The following is a 20,243-nucleotide window of genomic DNA, read 5'->3' as shown; positions in this document are numbered from 1 at the left end:
AATTCATGATTAAATATCTGAGAACTGAAATGCATTTTTCTTTCAGAATTGTAGGTCTTCATTTTTTTAACAACTCAGCTTTTGCTCACTAGATGAGTGTGGCAGTTGGAGCCCTGGTGCCTTCCCAACCACCGAACTTCTCCTGACCCGTCCCCCTGTTTGCTCATAGGTCAAGTAGCTTTCTCTGAGCACTTAACCCTCTTGTGCTTGTGTTGGACAATTTTATTCTAGTCGATTTCTTTATTGATAGCTATATAAATATATATGTTATATATAATTTCTGCATAAGGTTGCCAGTTTGGTGTTTTACGTAGGTGCTACCACTTAAGTGTCTTTAGGGTCATTTTGTTTTTCTTTGATTTTTGTTTTAATTTGTACTGCTCACTTAGAAGGTAATGATTTTCGTCTGCCTTTGTTTAGGAATCTTGTTTTTTGAAACAAAGAGAACAAGACTACCAAAGAAAGCAGACAGAAATGCTATAACAGCAGTTCAGCGCTCACTCCTCCACATTATTCATTCTGCAACGGGGAGGGAGAAGATTGCTGCTTAATATTTAGCCCCTGTCACTCATTTGAGAATAACGTACCAGGACCTGTTGCTTTACTGTGTGTTACTATGTATCTTTGCTAACATTTTCACTTGGAATTTAAAGGAATGTTTTTTAACAGTGCTCCTACAGAAGTGGTTTCTTTCCTAAGAGCCCTGACAGGATTCGGGGGGGACACAGCAGCAGCAACCAAACTTTGCACCTCAGGCAGATAAATAACTGCACTGTAAAAGCCTCCCTATCTAATAGGTGCTGAAATTATGGGGTTTTTTTAAATATATATAAATATATATATATGTGTGTGTGTGTATGTTAGTATATATTTAACTTGCAGTCAGCCAAGCTAATAGGGAAAGTAATTGAAATAAACACCTGGCAAACATGGTTAACAGACAGAGAAGTGTGTTAAGAAAAATGTTTGGGGTTTTTTGGTGCTGTTCTTGTGTTTTGTTTTGTTTTTCCATTCCACAAATGTTGTCTCCACTTTTTCTTGCTGGCCATGGAATTGCAAAGACTCAAATGGACAATAGATGATTCCTACAGCTGGACTATAAACAAATGCAGTGCTTTCTTTGTTTCCATGTTCTTTGTCAAATCTGTATAACCAGACTTGACTTTACATACTCAACTCAGTGTCTGCTTCCCTCTCTGAATCCTGTCTGGAGGCTCCAATCAAATGCTAGTCTACTGTGTATGTAAAGACCTGTTTACATACAAAATATTTAAATGTTGTTGGTTTTTTTTTTTTTAAATTTAAGATAGTATTTGTATATTTAAGACTACAGCTTCTAGATCTAACATGTTCTTGTTATGTAAATTCTGATGATGCGTGAGCTATTTGTTTTCTTTATCTGTGTACAGAGTATGTCTATCTGAGGTATGGTACATGTACGTATAGAGAGTGTAAGCAGAAGATCTCAACGTAAAACTTTTATTTTCTGACAAGTGTCCTACAAAATAATGTGGGAGTATTTTGTATAAATATACAAGAGCATGAGGACAGGTCACGCTCTGCCTTTCCTGTGTGCTCAAAGCTGGGTTGGGCAACTGGCTCTGAAAATAACCTTTTAACATGGATCAGAAGGAAAGTTCTCCCTGGAAGTTAGGTAGAAATTAAGTTATATACAGCAGCAAAGTGAAATGTCTTCAGCAGAGTTAATAGGGAGAGGGGCAGCTATCACCCTGAAGTGTTAAGAATCAAAGAACTTGCCTTTATCATGGAGTTAATTCAAGTGACAGCTTGTGAATGGCATCCAGATGTCATTCCCAGGGACAGGTAGGGGTGGCTCAGGCATGGCGGTGCTTTCAGGACGAGTCACCTGCTTGCCAAGGGGTGGCTGGGCAAGCACAGCTTTCCCTGAGCTGCAGACCAAGCGGGTGGCTTGGCTGGTGAACCAGTCACCCTGCCTGCAGTGCCCCCACTCACCAGCAAGTCACAGCTTCTGGCTGATGAGCCCTGCCTTTAGGTAGCTGAGGTTAAACACTCTTTTGACTGTGGTTTTAAGAAGGTGCTTTTTGTTGTTGTTGTTTTTCTTAATTGAAGAGTCCTGATGTGGTGATACTTGTTTTCTTATATTAGGGAGAAAATGTCTTGGCAGTGTCTTGGCTGGGCAGACGGGTTTAGGGGCTTGCCTTAGTACTTCAAGTGATGCTCCTGAGCTGCTGGGGTGGGTGCTGTTCGGTAGGTTGAGGCTGGAGGCACAAACCTTCTGTCTAGACCATCCTCTGTACTTTTTCACCTGTACTTTCAGGTTTCTTCCTCTCTGCATAGGTTGTCATGAGTTCCTTGTAGCTGATGGGCACTTACTCCTGCAGAGGATTCCGCCTGCTTTCCTGCAGAGCAAGGATGGCATATGGCTTATGATTTGTCTGAGCTGTCTCTAACACGTGCCTTCTTGGATCTGTCTCATACAGATCTTGGAAATCTTCATTTTGATAGAAATCGTCCTTATTGGTAGCATAGTAGGGGGCAGCTTCATTTTTTCGTAATGTGGCTGAGTTAGAGTACTGCTTAGTAACAGCATGGTTTATGTTTCAAAATAGCTTTCCACCATCGCTCAGGTTGTGGTTGATGGGGGAAACCAGCTGTAACACATTACACAAGGTGGCATATGCCCAAAGGAAGAGATGGGGCTGGTGTTTTTCTCTAAAAATAGTTAGTCCTGCAATTTAACTACCCAGAAAGTTATTTTATCCTTCTTTCCACCCCTCCACCCCCAGCTTCTCTTTGTCATCAAAGCCATTCTGTGATTAATCTAAGTGTTGTCTCCCTGAATTTTCTCCATGCACACTCATAGAGATGGGGGCTGTTATACAGAAGAGCAGAAAAAGGGAATGTAACTCTCCACTTATTTCTTTATTTTCTTTAAAATGCTTCAGCACCTCTAAAATCTGAATTAATCAAATCAAATCATCTCTGTGCACATCCAGGAACCAGCTACATTTAATCTAGTTAAGTGTTTTCTGTTCATCCACAAAAGTCCCTGTTTCAGGGTGAAGTGCGCAGGGGAGGGCTTTCCAGAAGGTTTAGCGTCTTGATGGACAGCTTTCTGCTGCCTTCATCTCTCCAAACAGAAAGGGTGGCACATATGGCAAGGGCTGGTGGACAGATTGCACTGCAGAAAATAACCATGGCGGATAAGCAAATGTTTTACTCTTTCTTGCCTTTCTACTCTGCTCCGTCGATGAGAAGAAAGCCTTGCTAATTGTCTCCTTGTCGTGGATTTTTGACTGTTGGGTTACTTCTTTTGCTCCCACTGGATATAAAAGCCCACCTGTTACAACAGCAGTAATGAGATGCTGCTTTCGTTATTCTCTTTGAGTGAGGAAGGAAGTTTGGCTCTACTGGAAGGTAAGTAGGGTTATTTTCACTTTCATTTCATTTTGCTTCTTTTTATTTATTTTTTTTTCACTACTGCAAAAATCCCAAAAGGGATTTGGGATCTTGGAGGAGGTTTCGTCCAGGGGTTTTTTTATACTCTCGGCCCTGAAAGTTGCAAACCTGCTCAGTCATTTAGAGAGACCTGGGAGCATCCTGAGCCACCTGGCACTTGTCCTGTGTTTGGGGGTTCCTGCGGTGGGGTGGCTTCTGACACCAAGCAGTGTTAACCCCCAGAAACAGGCCCTTTGCTTTACACTTAGCAGTGAATTGAGTGTACCCACAGAAAATAGATCTTCTGGCAAATCATAAAGGTGGTCACCACCTCTCTTGTCAAACAGGGTGGCAGAGAAGGGCAAATACTTGTGACTGAGACTTTGAGTAGGATGGGCAGCAGTGGCTGCTGTGCTGGTGGAGGAGGGGGTGCAAGTTCAAGTCCTTTCTTCTCCGGGGGGTTCAGGGTTCCTGCAACCCAACAGAGTGGCTGGCCATCCAAACCCAGGTAACTCTCATCTAGCTTGGCTTATGCATTTTACCTCTTCGTTTTTCAGCGCTCCTCTTGTTCAGTAGGAATATGCAAACTTTAATCTGTAGAGACGTAGTTGTGTCTTTGCTAAAGATTCATGCTCTTGCCTCTTTCTTCTTTTCTAAGATGATTTATCGGATGTAGCTCTGTATTAGCTATAAAGAATGGATACTTCGTTGCAGAGACCTCCTCATCTTCCCCATCGTGTTAGAGACCTATTTGACTAAAGTAAAGCTATTTTAATCTCCTGGTCCCAAAATAGAAGCCATTCCATTTGTGCTGTAGAAAATGGCTACAGGATGATCTTGGCGTGTTTGAGCAAAACCTTCTGGCCAGTTGTTTTCTCTCAGGGCACCTCAGCTGTCTCTTTCCTCCCATTGTCCCCTGGTGTTGAGCATCTCTGGGTCTGAGGTGCTGTTTTTGGGAGATGGGCGTCATCCTCCTTCTAAGAGTGGATGGCCTTGTGCTTCCCCCTTTCTTTACGTCTCTTGGTTTGCTGATGTGATGGTTGCTCAGACTCCCTGAGTCTCTGCAGGCAGTGGCCGGGCAGCATGGGCGTCCCTCCTCCATCCTCTCTCACACACACCGGGGTACAGCCGGGGCCCTTAACGTCGTGATGGTAATTAAAGCTTGTAGCCCCCAGTTGCCATGGAAACGCAGCACTCCACAAATACCGAACACAACTTACAGCCCCGTTAATTTCCCCAAACACTCCTTATTCTCCAGATTTAAGGAGGGTTTCATTTCGCAGCCTGGAAAAATGCCATACTCCAGAAATACCCAGCAAGGGAGCGTGTGTGCACATCTTTTTTAGGATATTGCATGTAACAAGCTGAACCCTGAAGTGGGGAAAGAGAAGCATTGCCTGCAACCCGCTGCTTTTGCAGCAATGATGCCATGTCAACATCTGGTGCAGGGCTGACACCTTCCCTGTGTGGGCATTGCTTTAGTGGAGCGAAAAGACAAGCACAGAGGCAAAGAAATAATCAGTGAAGAGAGAGTTTTACTCCAAACCCAGCCTTGCCTGGTTGCAGTTCAGTGAAACAAAGTCACTATTCAAGCACAATTTTTTTTAGCTTGATTATAAAAATCCCACTTGTTCTACTGAATGACTTAAACGTGGAAAAGGGTTTCTCATTGGTACAAAAATATAGGTGTATTGGATAATTGTCATGCAGTGACAGTGTGGCTGCAGCATTAGCAGAAATCTATCCCAGTCTAATTGCTGTGCTCTGCCCATCTCTCGTATGCTTTTCCCTGACTTTGAGCTGCCAGATGCCATCTTTTGACAAAATTTTCAGTTGCTTGCATTTTCAATGAGGAAGAGCCTAACAGGATTGCTATCTCATAAATTTGGACTAGAGTCAAATTGGGGTTTGATATTTGAAGACAGTGCAAGCCTCAGATATCGGTGTAATTAACATGGATATTGTAAAGTCAATACAAGTTGGTAGTTCTGCTTCACTTGTTTGCTGTATGGCTTTAATATTAAAGCAGAGATTGTATCTAATGAGATAGGTCATGCTTATTGGAAGATGTGGAATAACACTTTCCCCTCTAGTGCTGTGTGCCAGCTATTTATTCTCATCATGTTTTTTATTACAGTTTCTGCTATCTTTTATTCTTCCACTCAAGCTAGGGTCTGCTTTGAAAACAGCTATGAATCATCAGTCTGATGTTGTAATTTCTGTGAAGGGTGCTGGACTGGGAACTAACAACCAATTTTTAAGCAGTTATGATGTGTGTTTTTTAAGCAAAGGTTGTAATCACTCTCTAGTTTCCCTCTGCTGGGGCTTGTGTTGATCCACTCCTGTCTGCTAAGAGATCCTGTTCACAGCCCTCGTGTTTGAACAAGGCAAGGGAATTTAGATACCACGAGATCCTTCTGAGCTATCTTGGGTGCTCAGGTGCCATGGAGAGCAACTTCAGAAATCCTATGACTGTTTTAGATTAAGGCAACCTTTCCTCATATGAGAGCATTTGTGTTGCCTTGTAAATTCAAATATGACCAGGAAAGGACTGCCTGAGCTCAGGATCATATGAAACCTTCACCGTAGCTGTTATACCCTTCTATACCCTTCCCTTCCCCACTGCAGAGGGATAAGAAGGGGCTATGCTGAGGCAACCCTGTGCTGGCAGCAGGCAGCAAGTTTTTGAGACTTGTGGGAAGAGAAGCAGCAGCCAGCACCTGGTGGCATTGGATCGACAGGAGATGCAGGTGGACGTTTTATCACCTGCAGTTGCTTTAAAGCACGCTGTATAAATTAAGCATTAATTCAGTGGTTAGATACAGCTCAGTGAGATGATGTCCATTCTAGCGTGGAGCATTATCAGCCACAGAACTGACACCTGCATCCCAGAGGTTTTGGGATACAGGGACACCAGAGTCCAGCAAAGAAACAGTGGTGTCATTCGTCAGAGGGTGTTCTTTTGATCTTTGCTTCTGCTTGGGAAAATTGCATTGGGTAGTAAACAAAATAGGAAATTGTGGTATATTAAAGATAATTTTTAGCGGGATTAGTTGGTAAGATGGGTATTTTCTGTAGTTATTTGCTTTTGGGGTATAGTCAGATTTTTTTTGTAAAATTTTGAACTGTCAGTTAATGGTCTCTACACCTGCAAGATTTTAATAATATAATTTACAAACAGATTGCTTAGATCTCTGAAAACATTCATTGCAAATACATATTTCCATTAATTTCGAACTAAAACTAGTGTTATTTATTTGTGACTTATATAAAAAGGCAAACATAGTAAAAGAGCTAAGTTATTGCTACAATTCTGATTTGGTTGTGTTTTGTGTTGGTTTTTGTTTGTTTTCTGTTGTTTTGTGTGTTTGTTTTAGTGCCCCTTCAGACAGAAGGAGTAAACATCGTGAAATCTAATGCAGGTATAAAGCCTGACGTCTTCTGCTTTTGTAAAAACATGTCAAGCTTCTCCAAATAACGTTAGTGGAATCAATAAGTCAGAACCAGAGGAGGCCTGAGGATAAGGCTTTCAGTCTAAAATCACTCTCATGCACAGTCCACTTAAAAATAAATCACACAATTGGATGTCCAGTCTTGCCCAGTTCCCAAGTGGACTGTGATTTAAAACTAAAAGCAGGGCACCACCTGCACTGTTCGGTTGTTGTAGGGAAGTTCCAGGAGAATTATTTCTTGGCGAATTATAGGCCTGGCTGGCTCTTGTACCCTCTTATTGTTTTTTATAATTCTGACTATTTTTCCTGTTTGCAGCTTTACTGAGCTGATACCATACTGTGGAGGTGGTGATCTTTGGTGATAAAAGATACAGCACGTAATAGAAGGGATGCATAGAGAGGGTTAAAGTAGGGTATTACAATAGGCAGTGCTCCAGTATTGTGGATTTCGGGGAGATAGTGCTTTACATCGGTGAAATTTAGACCCTGCCTGCTATCCCAATAATTTCTTGGACCACAAATATTGTGTTTGTGAGTTTTGTAAGTCAGTTGATATTTTGCACTGGGAATAGTCTTGGAATTGATAATTAGGCGGCTGTGGTATATAATCAATACAAGTCCTGGTGAATGATTCCTCAGTCCTGGAACAGTGAAGGCAGCAGTGTGAAAGAGAAGAAATCTCAATGGGATTTTTATTTGTTTGGTTTGGTTTATTTTTTAGGGGGGTCAGGGGACCATGGTAGTGGTTTGGTTTGGTTTTTTTTGGTGGGGTTTTTGTTGGGTTTTTGTTTGTTTGTTTGTTTTTGGTTTTTTTTTTTTTTTTTTTGGATCTTCATGTTGTAATCCACTATCTGTTTCTCCTGCAGCTCTGCCAGCAGGGAGGTGATGGGAGAGTGGTCACGTCAGCCACAGGAAAAGTGGTGGGGTTAGTTTATATAGTATTTATTCGTGGTTTAAGCTCAGAGGGCACTGGCAGCACTGAGAAGCGGCCAGAGGCGATGTCAGCAGCTGCAGGAGCAGCCTGTCCCTGGCCTGAAGTGGCACCTCCGCACAGCCCAGGGCACTTCTCACTGTACCAGCAGCGTTAAGAGACTGGGATGAGGCGGTGGTAGGAACTGGTCTGTGTGCTCACCTGCTTCAGGCGTGGGCAATCGAGAGTGACTGCCTGTGTTTCACTGTGCTTTCAGTAAATAGAGCTTGTCTCTGGATATGCCTTTCCTGAGAAAGAAGGCTTCTCATGGTAATTTAAAACACGACAGTGAAAGCCTGATCACTCAGTAACTTCTCATTTTACTTTTTGTTCAAAATTGATAGTGAGCTATTTAAAAAAAAAGTAAAAAATGAAAGGTTTTAATTGCAGCCTTCTTAAAGAGAGGTGCAGGTATCTTTCACCATAGCAAGTATGTGGTCAAAGTATCTCACGGTATATCTGCTGTATGACACTGCCTGGTGCTCTGCAGCAGACTGGCATGTGAGTCACATAGACTTCAAAGGACAGAAATGCTGGAAGCTTTCAGGTACGTGAATTCGGGATGCTCAGCGTCAGGGGTCTGTGGCAGACCTCCGTAACTGCAGCCTGTAGCCTGGCTGATGTAGGACTTGCTCCTTTCTTGGGACCTGGGTGACTGGGAGGAGGAGGAAGAGTCCTGCTCATTGTCAATAGCAGAAGTACATCTGGCGTTTGGGTAACACACTGTTAAAATGGCTTTCTCTGCCAGTTCTGCATGTCCCTTTTCTCTGCCCTGCCTGTTGGGGCTGCCAGTACCCCCACGTACAATATGACATGCACTACGTATTCCTCTCCTGGTGCTCTAAATGGCAAAATAATTTGGTAAAGCCTCAAATCAATACGGTATCTTTCTAGAACATTTATCTGGTTTATTTTGCGTTACATAAAGGGCAGCCATTAGGCGGGTCTCATCCCTTCTGCGTTAATCCATGAAGGCAGAGCGCGAGCACTGCAGTTCGAGCACGAGGGCCCCGCGCGCGGCTCTCCTGAGCTGCCCTCCAATCTTCGAACTCTTATATAATACATTTAAGACTGTTTTTTGAGTAATCTCTTTTGGGGTCTCATTTTGCATTCGCAGTCTCCAGTAACAAAGAACAACTATGCTCTTCCCTGGTGAAATCCTTTCCAGAAGGTGCACATTATCTAGTACGAGGCAGGGCAATGATGAGCATCAATTTCCACGGCAGAATAGAAGCCTGGATTACAAATTACTATTTAATCCTTTTTGCGTCAAAGGATATAATAATCCTTGTAAAATGTGCTCTAAGTCTTATGCTTGGCTGTGTGAGGTTAAAGGGCAAAAACCAAAACAGGGATTCTCTTAAAAAGTAAGACATGGTGAAATGCATGCGTTCCACAAGAATTTCTGAATATATTTATGACTTCATTTCAGCAGCTAAAAATAAAGGTGGTGGGCTGGTACCTAGACTAGCAGTTTTCATTTCCCTGTTTGCTTGCTACTACTGTACTAGAACACAGTAAGCATCTGTCATGAGAGTTGCTTGCTGAATAGCAATAAAGAACTTGGCCACAAACTAAACATTTCTCAAATTTGATATTTTTTTTTCCCCCACCAATGAAAACATTTACGAAAACTAATGAATGAGGAGGCCTCTAAAGTATGTGAGAAGATTTATTTTGTTTTCAAAGTTATCCTGTTATGCGTGTCAAGCAACGTGATTTTTGTAAGGGAGAGAAGGGTAAATAGCATTGGGAGGGGTAAGGATTCAGTGTTTGAAATTGCAGACTGATGGCTGCTCAGTTTCCTGACCAGGCAGCTATTTTAAGAGAGGCAAAGTTGAATAACTTATATAGTTTGGAAAAGAAATCCCGCAGTGACTGACTTACGTTCTTTTGACTGACATGATTATTGTCACATTGAATATGCTGTAATTTTGTTAGATAAAAAGCAAAACAAATTAGTTGTTTGGAACCAGTAGTTTCATATGATTAGTTTATTCCGTATTTTTATTAGTGGCCTCTGTACTAAATCAAATGTGGTGTATTGGATAGAATCAGTCCTTCTCACTGTGTAGCAGCCCACAGAGAAAATGTGAAGGTAAGTGGTGACAAGCATGCAATATTACTGATAGAAAGAACAGGGTAAGGGGCTTGTTGCTGTTGTTTTTAATGCAATGCATTTAGACCTTTAATGTGTAATATTCTACATTAATAGTCAAAATTTGAAAAAAGATAATAGGACCAGATTAAAATCATAATCTCATATAAAAGAACACATTTAATTACTTGGTCAAATAACCATTATCCCACAATAGGGTATTTTTGTGCTAGACAGTAATTGCACGCTTCTGGTGTGACAATGCGTAATGCGGTGTCCTTGCTGTCACAAACTGGTCATCTTGCAGGTGAAAGCTGTGCAGTGCAGCAGCTGTTATGAAGCTGTAAAATGTTTATGTTGTAAAAGGAATCATACTTACACATTTTTTTGTTGCTGTCTTCTGTGACGAATTTACAGAAAACGGGAATATTCTCTTACTCTAGCTGTTGTGTTTTGGTAAACCCAGAAGAAGTCAAAAGATCTGACAAGAACTTTCATAATTCATGCAAAATGAATGGTTATTATACCTTTATTTGTTGCAGAAAATGACACTTGACTGAAGAGCATAAGTCACCCTGGAAGGCGTTGCTCCCCTCTGAGCTTTAAGTGAGCAGCCCTGTCGTATGAGGAGGATCCGTCAGCCTTCTTAGCTATACAATGGGCACCACAGGTGATGACATGGCTTCGGTGGAGCAGAACGCCTCCTTGAACCCGCTGTGCTTCGAGTGCGGCCAGCAGCACTGGACAAGGGAGAACCACCTCTACAACTACCAGAACGAAGTGGATGATGACTTGGTCTGCCATATTTGCCTTCAGCCCTTGTTGCAGCCATTGGACACTCCCTGCGGACACACTTTCTGCTACAAGTGCCTAAGGAACTTTCTGCAGGAGAAGGATTTCTGCCCGTTGGATCGAAAAAGACTCCATTTTAAACTCTGCAAAAAATCCAGCATTCTTGTTCACAAACTGTTAGACAAGCTGTTTGTTTTGTGTCCCTTCTCTTCGGTGTGTCAGGAAGTCATGCAGCGATGTGACCTGGCGGCACATCTCAAAAACAGGTGAGCGGGACAGGTGCTTTCATTGCGTATTCCTTGCACGTTTCGTAGGTCAGTTTGTGTAGCATTAGGAATTGAGGGCAGGAAGGGTAAGAGTGTTGGAGGTGGGGTTTAAATTTGTAATAGAACACCATAGGAAATGATCAGTCTGTAACAGGGCATAGCTGGAGCACTGCATCATCTTTTGGACATTGCACTTCAAGAATAGTGAGGCGCATTTCAGGAGGGTCATGGGGAGAACAACATCATTCATTACAGAGGTCTTGACAACATGATTTAGCAGTAAAAGTTAAAGAAAACGGTCTTGTTTATCATACGGGGACAAAAGGCTGAAGGAAGGGAAAAGAGATGTGCAAACCACATCTGCAAAGAGGAAGGAAACAATGCAATAGGAACAAAGGAGATTTAGTTCAATTTTTAGGAAAAAAAGCTTTAGAATGATCCAGCACTAGCGTAGGTTGCTTGGGGGTGGGGTGGGGTGGTTGTGTATTCCCCACTTTACGAAGTGTTTCCGAACATATTAAACCAGACTTTGTCAGGAACAGCTGTGGCAGAATTGATTCTTTGAGTTAGGCAGATGAACAGGCTATCTCTGGAGACTCCTTCAAAACCTATTTTTCTCCATGTTAAAAAAAAATCTGTTTACTGAACAGGTTGATAGTATGTCATGTGAGCATGCCGTACTTTCTAGGATTGTTTGTTTGTTTGTTTTGATTGCTTATAGAACACTTCCAACACCCTGTTAATTTGGTAGAAACTCATGACTTCACACCAGTGGGATGTTTTGGTGCAGCTGTTGTGAGTGATTTTTTTGTGAGAGAGATACATTCTGAAATTACCTGCACCTAAATGTTTAGGACCTTATTTTGAACTGTTAATACTTTTGAAGTTCTTCTGCTTTATGCCATCCTACCCTAAATATTTAAATATTGAAAAGAGGCCATGATAGAAAGAGGGAAATAAGATTATTATAAGGTTGGACCAGATGATTCTTGAGGTCCCTTCCAACCTGGTATTCTCTGATTGTCAAATTCTGATAGAATAACACTTCATATTGTGCAGACTAGTGCACTTCTGTTCTTTCAGCAGAGGAATTGCCTCCATACGATGTGTGTGCTGCCCTGCTACATGAAGGTGTTTTATTCTTCTCTGTAAGGAAAATCCTTTTTTCTGATGGAAAAATGTTAATCTTGTTTTGAGGGGTACATTTGACTTCTTTTGTTTCCTCTATAGAGTGGAGTATATTTTCAGTAAATAAACAGAATTCTGTTAGTTATTAGTTATTTCATTACATGAGTCATGAACAAGAACTTGGACATACCATTTATGTTAAAGCTAAAATATGGTGGAATTAATGAGTCAGGGCTAAAAAAAAATAATGCATATCTATACCAACTAACTTAAAACTGTTTAGGGATTTATGAAATGATAAGAAGAGTATAGTTAAGGATTACATAAAGAAGGAAATTATGTATTCAAAGGTGATGCATCTGACATCAAAAGGATCCAGTTCAGGTGAATTGCATCTGCCTCCAGAAAATATTCCCTGTGCACAACTCAGTGCTATTTGAAGACCTGTGTTCATTTCACAGAGAAAGGTTTCAGAAAAGTATGTAACTGTCCTTGCAAAAAACATTAAACCCAGAAGAATAAGCATTGCACATAGCAACTGTACATAGACAAAAGGCACTAGGAAAATACAATTCAATATTCGAGTATTTTTGTCAGCAGCATTTGTAAAAACAAGCATATTGTCTGGTGAAAATGGATGGTAGGAGTACTAACTCCTCTGGTCTCCTCAGTCACCAGCTGACATGAGATCTTTTCATTTCCATAACTTAATCATGGGCTTTGTTCTCACCTGCATTGCTTTCATTCATTTTGATACTATTTTCTTTTTTCTTTTTTTTTCATTTTTTTCTTTTTTTTTTCTTTTTTTTTCTTTTTTTTTCTTTTTTTTTTTTTCCTTTTTAAATTTCTGCACAGTTTCCACGTTAGCTTAGGTTCTTGCTTGTTTCATCCAGGCAAGTCATTTCTAACGTATATGATGACTCAGGGGTGATGAGGCCGCCTAACTGTTCGTTCAATTTATAACCTTCATATTGAACAGATTTGATTTTAATAAAAAGCAACATGTTAGCAAGATTCCTGCTTCGTATTTGGTTCATCCTCTGGTTTCCCACTGTCATATCCCTCACCTTTCCAGTCCATTTTCCTTCGTTGACATCTGTTAGAGTGATATTAGGGCTGTTCACTACAAGGCCATGTAATTTATTTGTACATGGAACACTATGTGTGCTCACTTTAGGTATACATGAAATATTCATTTACTTAATGCACAAGGTTATTATGAAATCCAAGTGAACTGAGTCACTAGCTTTCCCTGTCTGGTGGCTGCAAAAAAAACCTTCAGTTGCAGAAAGCTGCTCATCTTCAATTCCGCCTGTTGTCTTGGGATGCTGATACACACTTTGAGAATATGGTGATTTACAGTTTTCAATTAAGTTTATTTGCAAACATTTGAACATCTGTAAATTATCACTGCTGACATAAACAATGTCTGCAACTCCATAGCTTGAATTTGATTTTAAATGGATTAGTGAATCCAGTAAAATTCTACTCCTGATGATTAAATGTAGGAAAGAAATATAAAATTCAGTATAGTTTTCAGCATAGATTAATATAAACCAGTTTCAACAAGCCCTTCTATGAGCTAGTTTGTATTTTTAAGAAGTGCAATATGGTTGGTTAGTTTTCATTGTCTAAAAACATTCACACTCAGGTTTTCCAGTGTTGTAATCAGCGCCATTTGAGCATAAAAGCTTGAAGAAAATGTCATCGTACCCAGCAGGCACCTCGGAGTGTGAGGTTGCTTCAAGCTGCTCCAGCAAAGAGACGAGAGGCACAAGACACAAACTTGATTACTTCATGGTGACTAATTGCACTCCATGATACCTCTTCGCAGAAAGAAAATATTCTTGATTTATCAGTCTTTCAGCTTCATCACATTCACTTGGGAACCGTGGGTTTCAAAGTTAAACACAATGCATATAATCTGATGTAAAGAAAAAAAATATATGTACACTGTTTTTCCTAGTCACTTGGTATAGAAAAATTTTAATAGGTGCCAATTTCACTTTTAAACATCAAAGGTAAATTTATCAGAAAAAAAGCCGACAAAAAAATATTGAAATTTTTTGTGTATGATTTTAGTTAATTTAGTTCTTACAGATTATTCAGGCCTGAATAATCTATATTGTACAAAAACATACTCTGAAATTTGTACAACTTTTTAGTGAGAGGGTTAACTGTTGAGTTTACGTATTGCTTTTGCATTGAACTTCAGGTTTTGCTTCCTATATTCTCCCATGGGGGCTTAAGTTATCATTTAGGATTTTTCCAAGTGTTCTGGTGCTGAGGCTGACATTCAAGGCAATTTTATGTCAAGTTAAGTTTGAACTTTTTATAGGATTGTGTTTTCTGGAATTGAAGAAATTATTGAGCTATTCACTGTGTGTCCATCAGCATGCTTAATATATGGATGTATACTAACAAGATCCACAGGAAAATTAGTTGTATAAATACAGATTTTTATCATTCAAACACTTGGCAATCCTGCTTATTTTGGTGTTTACAATAGTGCTGCTGGGTCCTGTTCTTCCCCAATGGCCCCATGTTGGCTGCAAGCACTGTCCTGCCCTGCTTCTTGTAGCACCAGGAGAAATGAAGAGGATCTGTAGAATTTACCCTTCTCTTGGCAGGTCTTTTCTTACAGCTGAGCAGTGGATAGGCAGCAGATTCAGAGTTTCTCCATGTCCTGTGGACTCTTTCCCTTGCTGGAAAGGTGAAGGATCTTTCTGTGGTGGGTCTTTGCTCCAAAGCCTCTTGGTTGGATCCTCGGATCATTTGGTATGAGACAGAAATGTGCAACAAAACCATTCTTTCATGGTTTTTTTTTCTTTTTCCTGAGTATTCTCAGATTCCCAAATCAAGATAAGTCCTAGTGCCCCGTTTTCTTTTTTATTTTTTATTTTTTTTTTTCCAAAAGGAAAAACAAGTTTCAAACACTTAACTTCCCAAAGCAGCACCATGTTTTATTCTGAATTGCAGCTGTTAATCTTGCCAGAATTACTGTTTAAGGTCACTTTGCTGGCAAAGTTTTATGAGCAATAGCAAAGGCATTTGGGTTGCTTCTCTGCAGTCTTTGCTTAGATTGAGCTCCTACTTGGAAAACGATTTAGTGCAACTGGTTTGAGGCTATTTGGTGCGTTTGCTTTTATCAAACCTCTAGACTGGGCAGAAGCTGATGGCATAAATTACAATGAAATCTTTATTTTCAGTAGTCAGTGAGCAGATCTGTTTTTTGAGCCCCTACTGTTATTCCATGGAACACACCGTAAACTACATCTTAATTTTGTATGAAAGCTCTTTCTATCTGCAGAGAGGGATTGCTGCCAGGGTTCCAAGAAGTCAGCTTTTAAATAAGAAACACAGCAGCCTTGGCTGAAAAGAAAAAAAAAGGTAAACTTTTCTTCTGTCTGAGGTGAATCAAGAGGAGTTGGAGGTAAAAGCTACACTTTGTCGCCATCCAGAATTAAGCAAAAGCTGGTGCTGAAGGAAGGAGAGGAGGGAGTCAATGAATATAAGCACAGGCTCATTTTACATCCCAAGAACAACTGCCCTTTGAGTTTCCTGATAAATAACATTGCTCAGTTGTTTTAGCTGGTTGTTTCAGTATCTCTACCATTGGACACTTTGATTCATGAAAGAAATGAAATAATTCCTGGAAATTCTAAAAAACCTGCCCACCTTTCTTCTCGCTCCTAGCCAAGATAATCTGGCTTTGCAGGTAGATATGAAATGCTGTTCCTGTAAGACACATTTCAATCTCATTTCAGCCCTTATTTATGCATTTTGTTGTGTGAGAATAGGTTCCTGTACCCATAAAAACAATCTTCAATGCTAGTTTTGATCCCAAGATGCCCATCTGTGTACATAACTTGTTACAAGATTTAGTCCAAAATGCTCTTTATTCCAGACATTGGGCAAAAATAGTATTAGTGAAAGTGTGTACCTTTAGATATTTATTGGTGCTTGTTAACTGTTACAGTTGTCGTATGGTTTTGCTGTTTGTGAATAATACATTCCTACTGGCAATAAAAATCTTGTTATGTTGCAAGTGTAAATGGAAAATTTCCTTACAGGTGTACTTGAATACCAATACTGAGTTTTACTGCTTGGTAGGTGGCAGATCGTGTTTAAAGACTGAGGAACTGACAACCCATGAACTAAGGTCTCCACCAGACAACTACTTTCCTGGCAATGGAGTTCCACTATACTGGGCTGAAAGTCATAGTCTGTTACAATTAGTGGTGAATTTGAGGAAGAATATATATTGGTTTGATTTGGTTGGGGTTTTTTGTTTTGTATCTATTCATTTATTTATTTATTGTGGGGTTTTTTGTTTGGTTTTGGGTTTTTTTTGTGTTTTGTGGGGTTTTTGTTTTGGTTGGTTGGGTTTTGGTTTGGTTTTGGTTTGGTGGTGGTGGTGTTTTTTCCTTTTTTGCCTTGTAGAGTTGGAATAGGTGTGCTCAAGAGGTTGTTTAGATTTCCTGATATTAGCCTTTGAAATGATAATTAAATATCACTGGCAAAAATAAACTTCAAATCTATTTATATTTCACATGATGACTTTCATCAGCTGCCTGGTAATGGTGGGGGAATGTGCTCTGTGGGGGAAGACCTGTCTGTGGTTTGGAAGGCTTTGACAGAAATAGGAGAGTTCTGAGAGTGATTTTTTTGTTCTGTCCTGGTTTTATATAGTTTGAAAAACAATACATTTCCAAGATGTGCTTTACCATCTACACCAGCTCCTTGGGGATCCATGGCTCATGTGAATTGGCTGCATGAGAGTCGAGAGCACAGTGTTCTGGTAGAAGATAGCAAAAGAACCATCTGGTTCACAAGTAGTCCAGTGAGGCTGGACTCTGCAGCTCAGACTCAGCGGGATTGAAGCGTGGTCCTCTGACAGTGTCAATTTTGAGTGATTCATTCACCTTTCTGCTGAAAATCGCACCTTCTAGCAGAGCAGTGGAGGGACAGCAAGGACATGCAACTTGGGGAGGCTTTGTCCTCAACTCTGGCAGGTCGTTGTGGGTCAGCACATCTGTCAGAGCTTCCAGCAGACGAGAGGTTTCCTCTGCAGGAACATTCACTCCTTGCTGTATTGCTGCAGAAGTGAGTGATGCTGGAGATTAATCCTTTGTTTTCCTGTTGTCAGTGCTAAGATTTGGGGGATTGTGGGGCTAACCTATCAAGTTAAAGTATTTTAGAAATTTTGAGGAAAGGGATTGCATCTTTCCTTTTCTTGGCCTTTTGGGATTCTTTTTTTGAGGTTGACATTGTGAAACGGTGAACAATAAAAACTTCCTGCCAAGTTTCACCTGTACCTGTGGGTCTCTGGCCACCAGAATAAACTGAGACCAGCCAGGTTTCTTAGCTGATCGGTCACACCATGCCAATGATTTTTATGTAGTAAATATTACCTGACCAAAACTAAGCAGTAGGGTTATGTTCCTTCATTAAAATCAGAGAATCATTTTCACAAAGCAAAACCTTTCAAATAATTTTCCTCTTTCGTGGTTGTGCTTTCTTAACTTTGTAGAACAGCATGACCAGTAGTCTCCTTGGGGAATGCCCCAAGAAATGGTTACTTAAATGTGTAATTTCGTAACATGAACCATCTTCAAGTTATGTATTTAAGTGTATTTCACAGCACATTTGGGTTACCAAATGCCATTCTTCTAGACCTATATATCATTATATAGAGAGATATATATGACTTCATGTATGTATAACACTGCTGAGGGTCACAAAAGCTGTACAGGTATTTTTATCAACATACTTCAGAGCTGAATTGCTTTGTTAATATTTCTTCAAAATCCCTCATTCTGAAACCATCTAATCATCTAATTATCAAATCCCCTTCAAAGAATGCCAGAACAGAATTGTGATTCTTAAAACATTCTGGTTTAACAAGTTAGGACATGATTCGACTTTTGCTCTGTTAACACATTTATTCTTCCGTTGCAAAAAGAAAGCATTTTTTTCTTTTGTTTTAACAACTCGTTAAGTTCTCAAACAAGGAGTCTTTTCAAGAACACAGCTTCTTTTTTCTGGCGCTGCTACAGTATGAGCATCTTTAGGTGGTCAGCAGCTCCAGAAGCAGAAACTTTAAAGATATCAGATACTGAAAGAAGTAGAATGTCACATGCTGGCAAAACTGTCACATGGGCAGATGTAAGATTGATGTCCACATCCAATTATCTACATGTAGATGTAAGACCATTTGATAAATGAAGACTTACCATGAGTTTGCAACATCGCAACCCTTCTTTGCAATGAGCTGTTGTAGGATTTTAAACATAAGCAAAAAAACCACATTGCACTAGGAATAATGGGAACTCTCAAAAATTTATTTACACTGAAAAGCGCAAAATGCCGATGGAGTGTCATTACATGAGGGAAAGGAAAAAACTACACCTCCTATGTGAAGTCAGGAATTAAAAAGGGGAGACAGGAGGAGGATGAATCACCATCTATTGATTCAAGAGGAGATGATGAGCAGATCTGTTACTTTTGCTAAACTTTTCATACAAACTTTAGACAAGCATTTTTTTTCCAGTACTTTAACACTTAGGTTGCAATATAGGTAAAAGGTTCATCTCTTTCTTTCCTCCCCCAAATGACCCCAGGAAAATACGATGCTTGCTTTTCTCTTGGCTTACTAAGGTGAAAGGAGATTGCTTCGGGGGGCTCCAGATGTCTTTGAATGGGGTGCCTCTTCTCTGGAGTTTTATGCAAGACTTGTTTAATCTTCTCAGCAAAGTTATCTTCCAGAAACTGGAGTGCACATAACAGTCCACATTCACAAGGTGTTACTGCACATGTTGTTCGTGGACGGAAAACTATGTAGTAAAAATTTTGTGAAGAAGGCAGTATTGTTTTGGGATTCTGTCCACTCAACCATTTTGGCCTTAAAATCCAATGTGTTTAATATTTTTTATGATTAGTTTAAAGCTGTGGCTTTGAAGAAGACTGATTTCATTTGATGGAGTACCTAGGCATTTTGTGCTACAATCATTACTGCAGGCTTGAAGTGCAGTATAAACCTTGTCTTAACAGGTGTCCTGGGGCTTCTCATCGACGGGTCGCTCTGGAGAGAAGGAAAACGAGTAAACTGCAAGCAGAAGTGGAGGGCGAGAGTGGACCTGGTGGGACGGAGCAGCCCGGCAGTTTGTCTCCGGACGCAGATCAGGGAATCGTGCCAGCCGAGCAGAGCTTCACCTCGCCCGCCCTTCCAGCCTGGACAGACGAGCCCGGCATCGATAACCCGCCTTTTGAGGAGAACACAGTAGCAGATAGTATGTCATCGCTTGTCTTCTCAAGTCTCTTTTGTCAGATGTGAAAATATTTGTGGTGTCAGAGCTTGTCTGTTGCTGACCGTGAACCTGCATCTTCATTTTCTGCTCTTTTCTCATGCGACTCCTGGAGAAATATTAGTGGGTTTCAGTTTTGTTGCAAGTATACAACTGGGATATGGTCACTGTTAGGAAGGAAAGAAGTATCTTGCAGTATGTGCTGGATATCGTGGTGCTGTATCATCATGTATCATCATGGTGCAGAAGTTCACGTAAATCTAGTAGTAGTACTGTTCTTGCAGTGATTCGGAAGGAGCATATTTTCTGTCAAATTACAAAAGTTGTTTTCTAAGATGAGATTTCTTTTCCCCTGTTTCCCCTTCCCCTCCTGCCCGGATCAGCAGCCTTCCCACACACGGAGAGCTGTCCTGCTCAAGTGAAAAGGCAGCTGAGTAGCTCCTGCATCCATCTGCACCGAACAAGCAGTAACGTCTCTAGCATCTGGGATTTTAGAGAGGAAGCACTGAGCCTTACTGCAGAGGAAGGTGGTCCTGTCCCCTTCCTTCTCCTCTGTATTTGCCATCCTTTAGCATCCCCCTTTTTCCTCTTCAATTGCCTCCATGTTTGCTTCAGAAATGGGCTCCTTCTCTTGAGCCGGTAACTCAGTGGCAGCTCCTAGTGCAGTTGTGAGACCGGCTGACGAAGAGGCATGACCATGTCATGCTGCGTGGGATAAGCCCCAAACAAATTGTTGTTGTTGTCATCAAACGTGAATATACCAGTGACCAAGTTGGAAATGAAGTGTATGGAATTTACTATAAAGGACAA

General features: G+C 40.7%; 1 protein-coding gene across 4 annotated transcripts in view; it reads left to right on the top strand.

The window, feature by feature from the left end:
- LNX2 (ligand of numb-protein X 2) overlaps window positions 1-20,243 on the top strand; it is a 61,152-nt gene that overhangs the window by 22,378 nt on the left and 18,531 nt on the right. For 3 of the 4 annotated variants that reach the window (XM_065050747.1, XM_065050773.1, XM_065050758.1), the window contains exons 2-3: window positions 10,483-10,998; window positions 19,180-19,418. In XM_065050747.1, the coding sequence (XP_064906819.1) occupies window positions 10,598-10,998; window positions 19,180-19,418 (640 nt within the window). In that variant the 5' untranslated portion in view covers window positions 10,483-10,597. Of the gene's footprint in view, window positions 1-7; window positions 3,400-10,482; window positions 10,999-19,179; window positions 19,419-20,243 lie in introns of those variants that run through there. The other variant, XM_005515960.4, reaches the window with a different exon arrangement.

Source organism: Columba livia, chromosome 1, assembly GCF_036013475.1.
Source record: "Columba livia isolate bColLiv1 breed racing homer chromosome 1, bColLiv1.pat.W.v2, whole genome shotgun sequence".
Taxonomy (NCBI): Eukaryota; Metazoa; Chordata; class Aves; order Columbiformes; family Columbidae; genus Columba; species Columba livia.
Note: the sequence above shows the minus strand (reverse complement) of the source record. Positions and strands in the feature narration are given on the sequence as shown.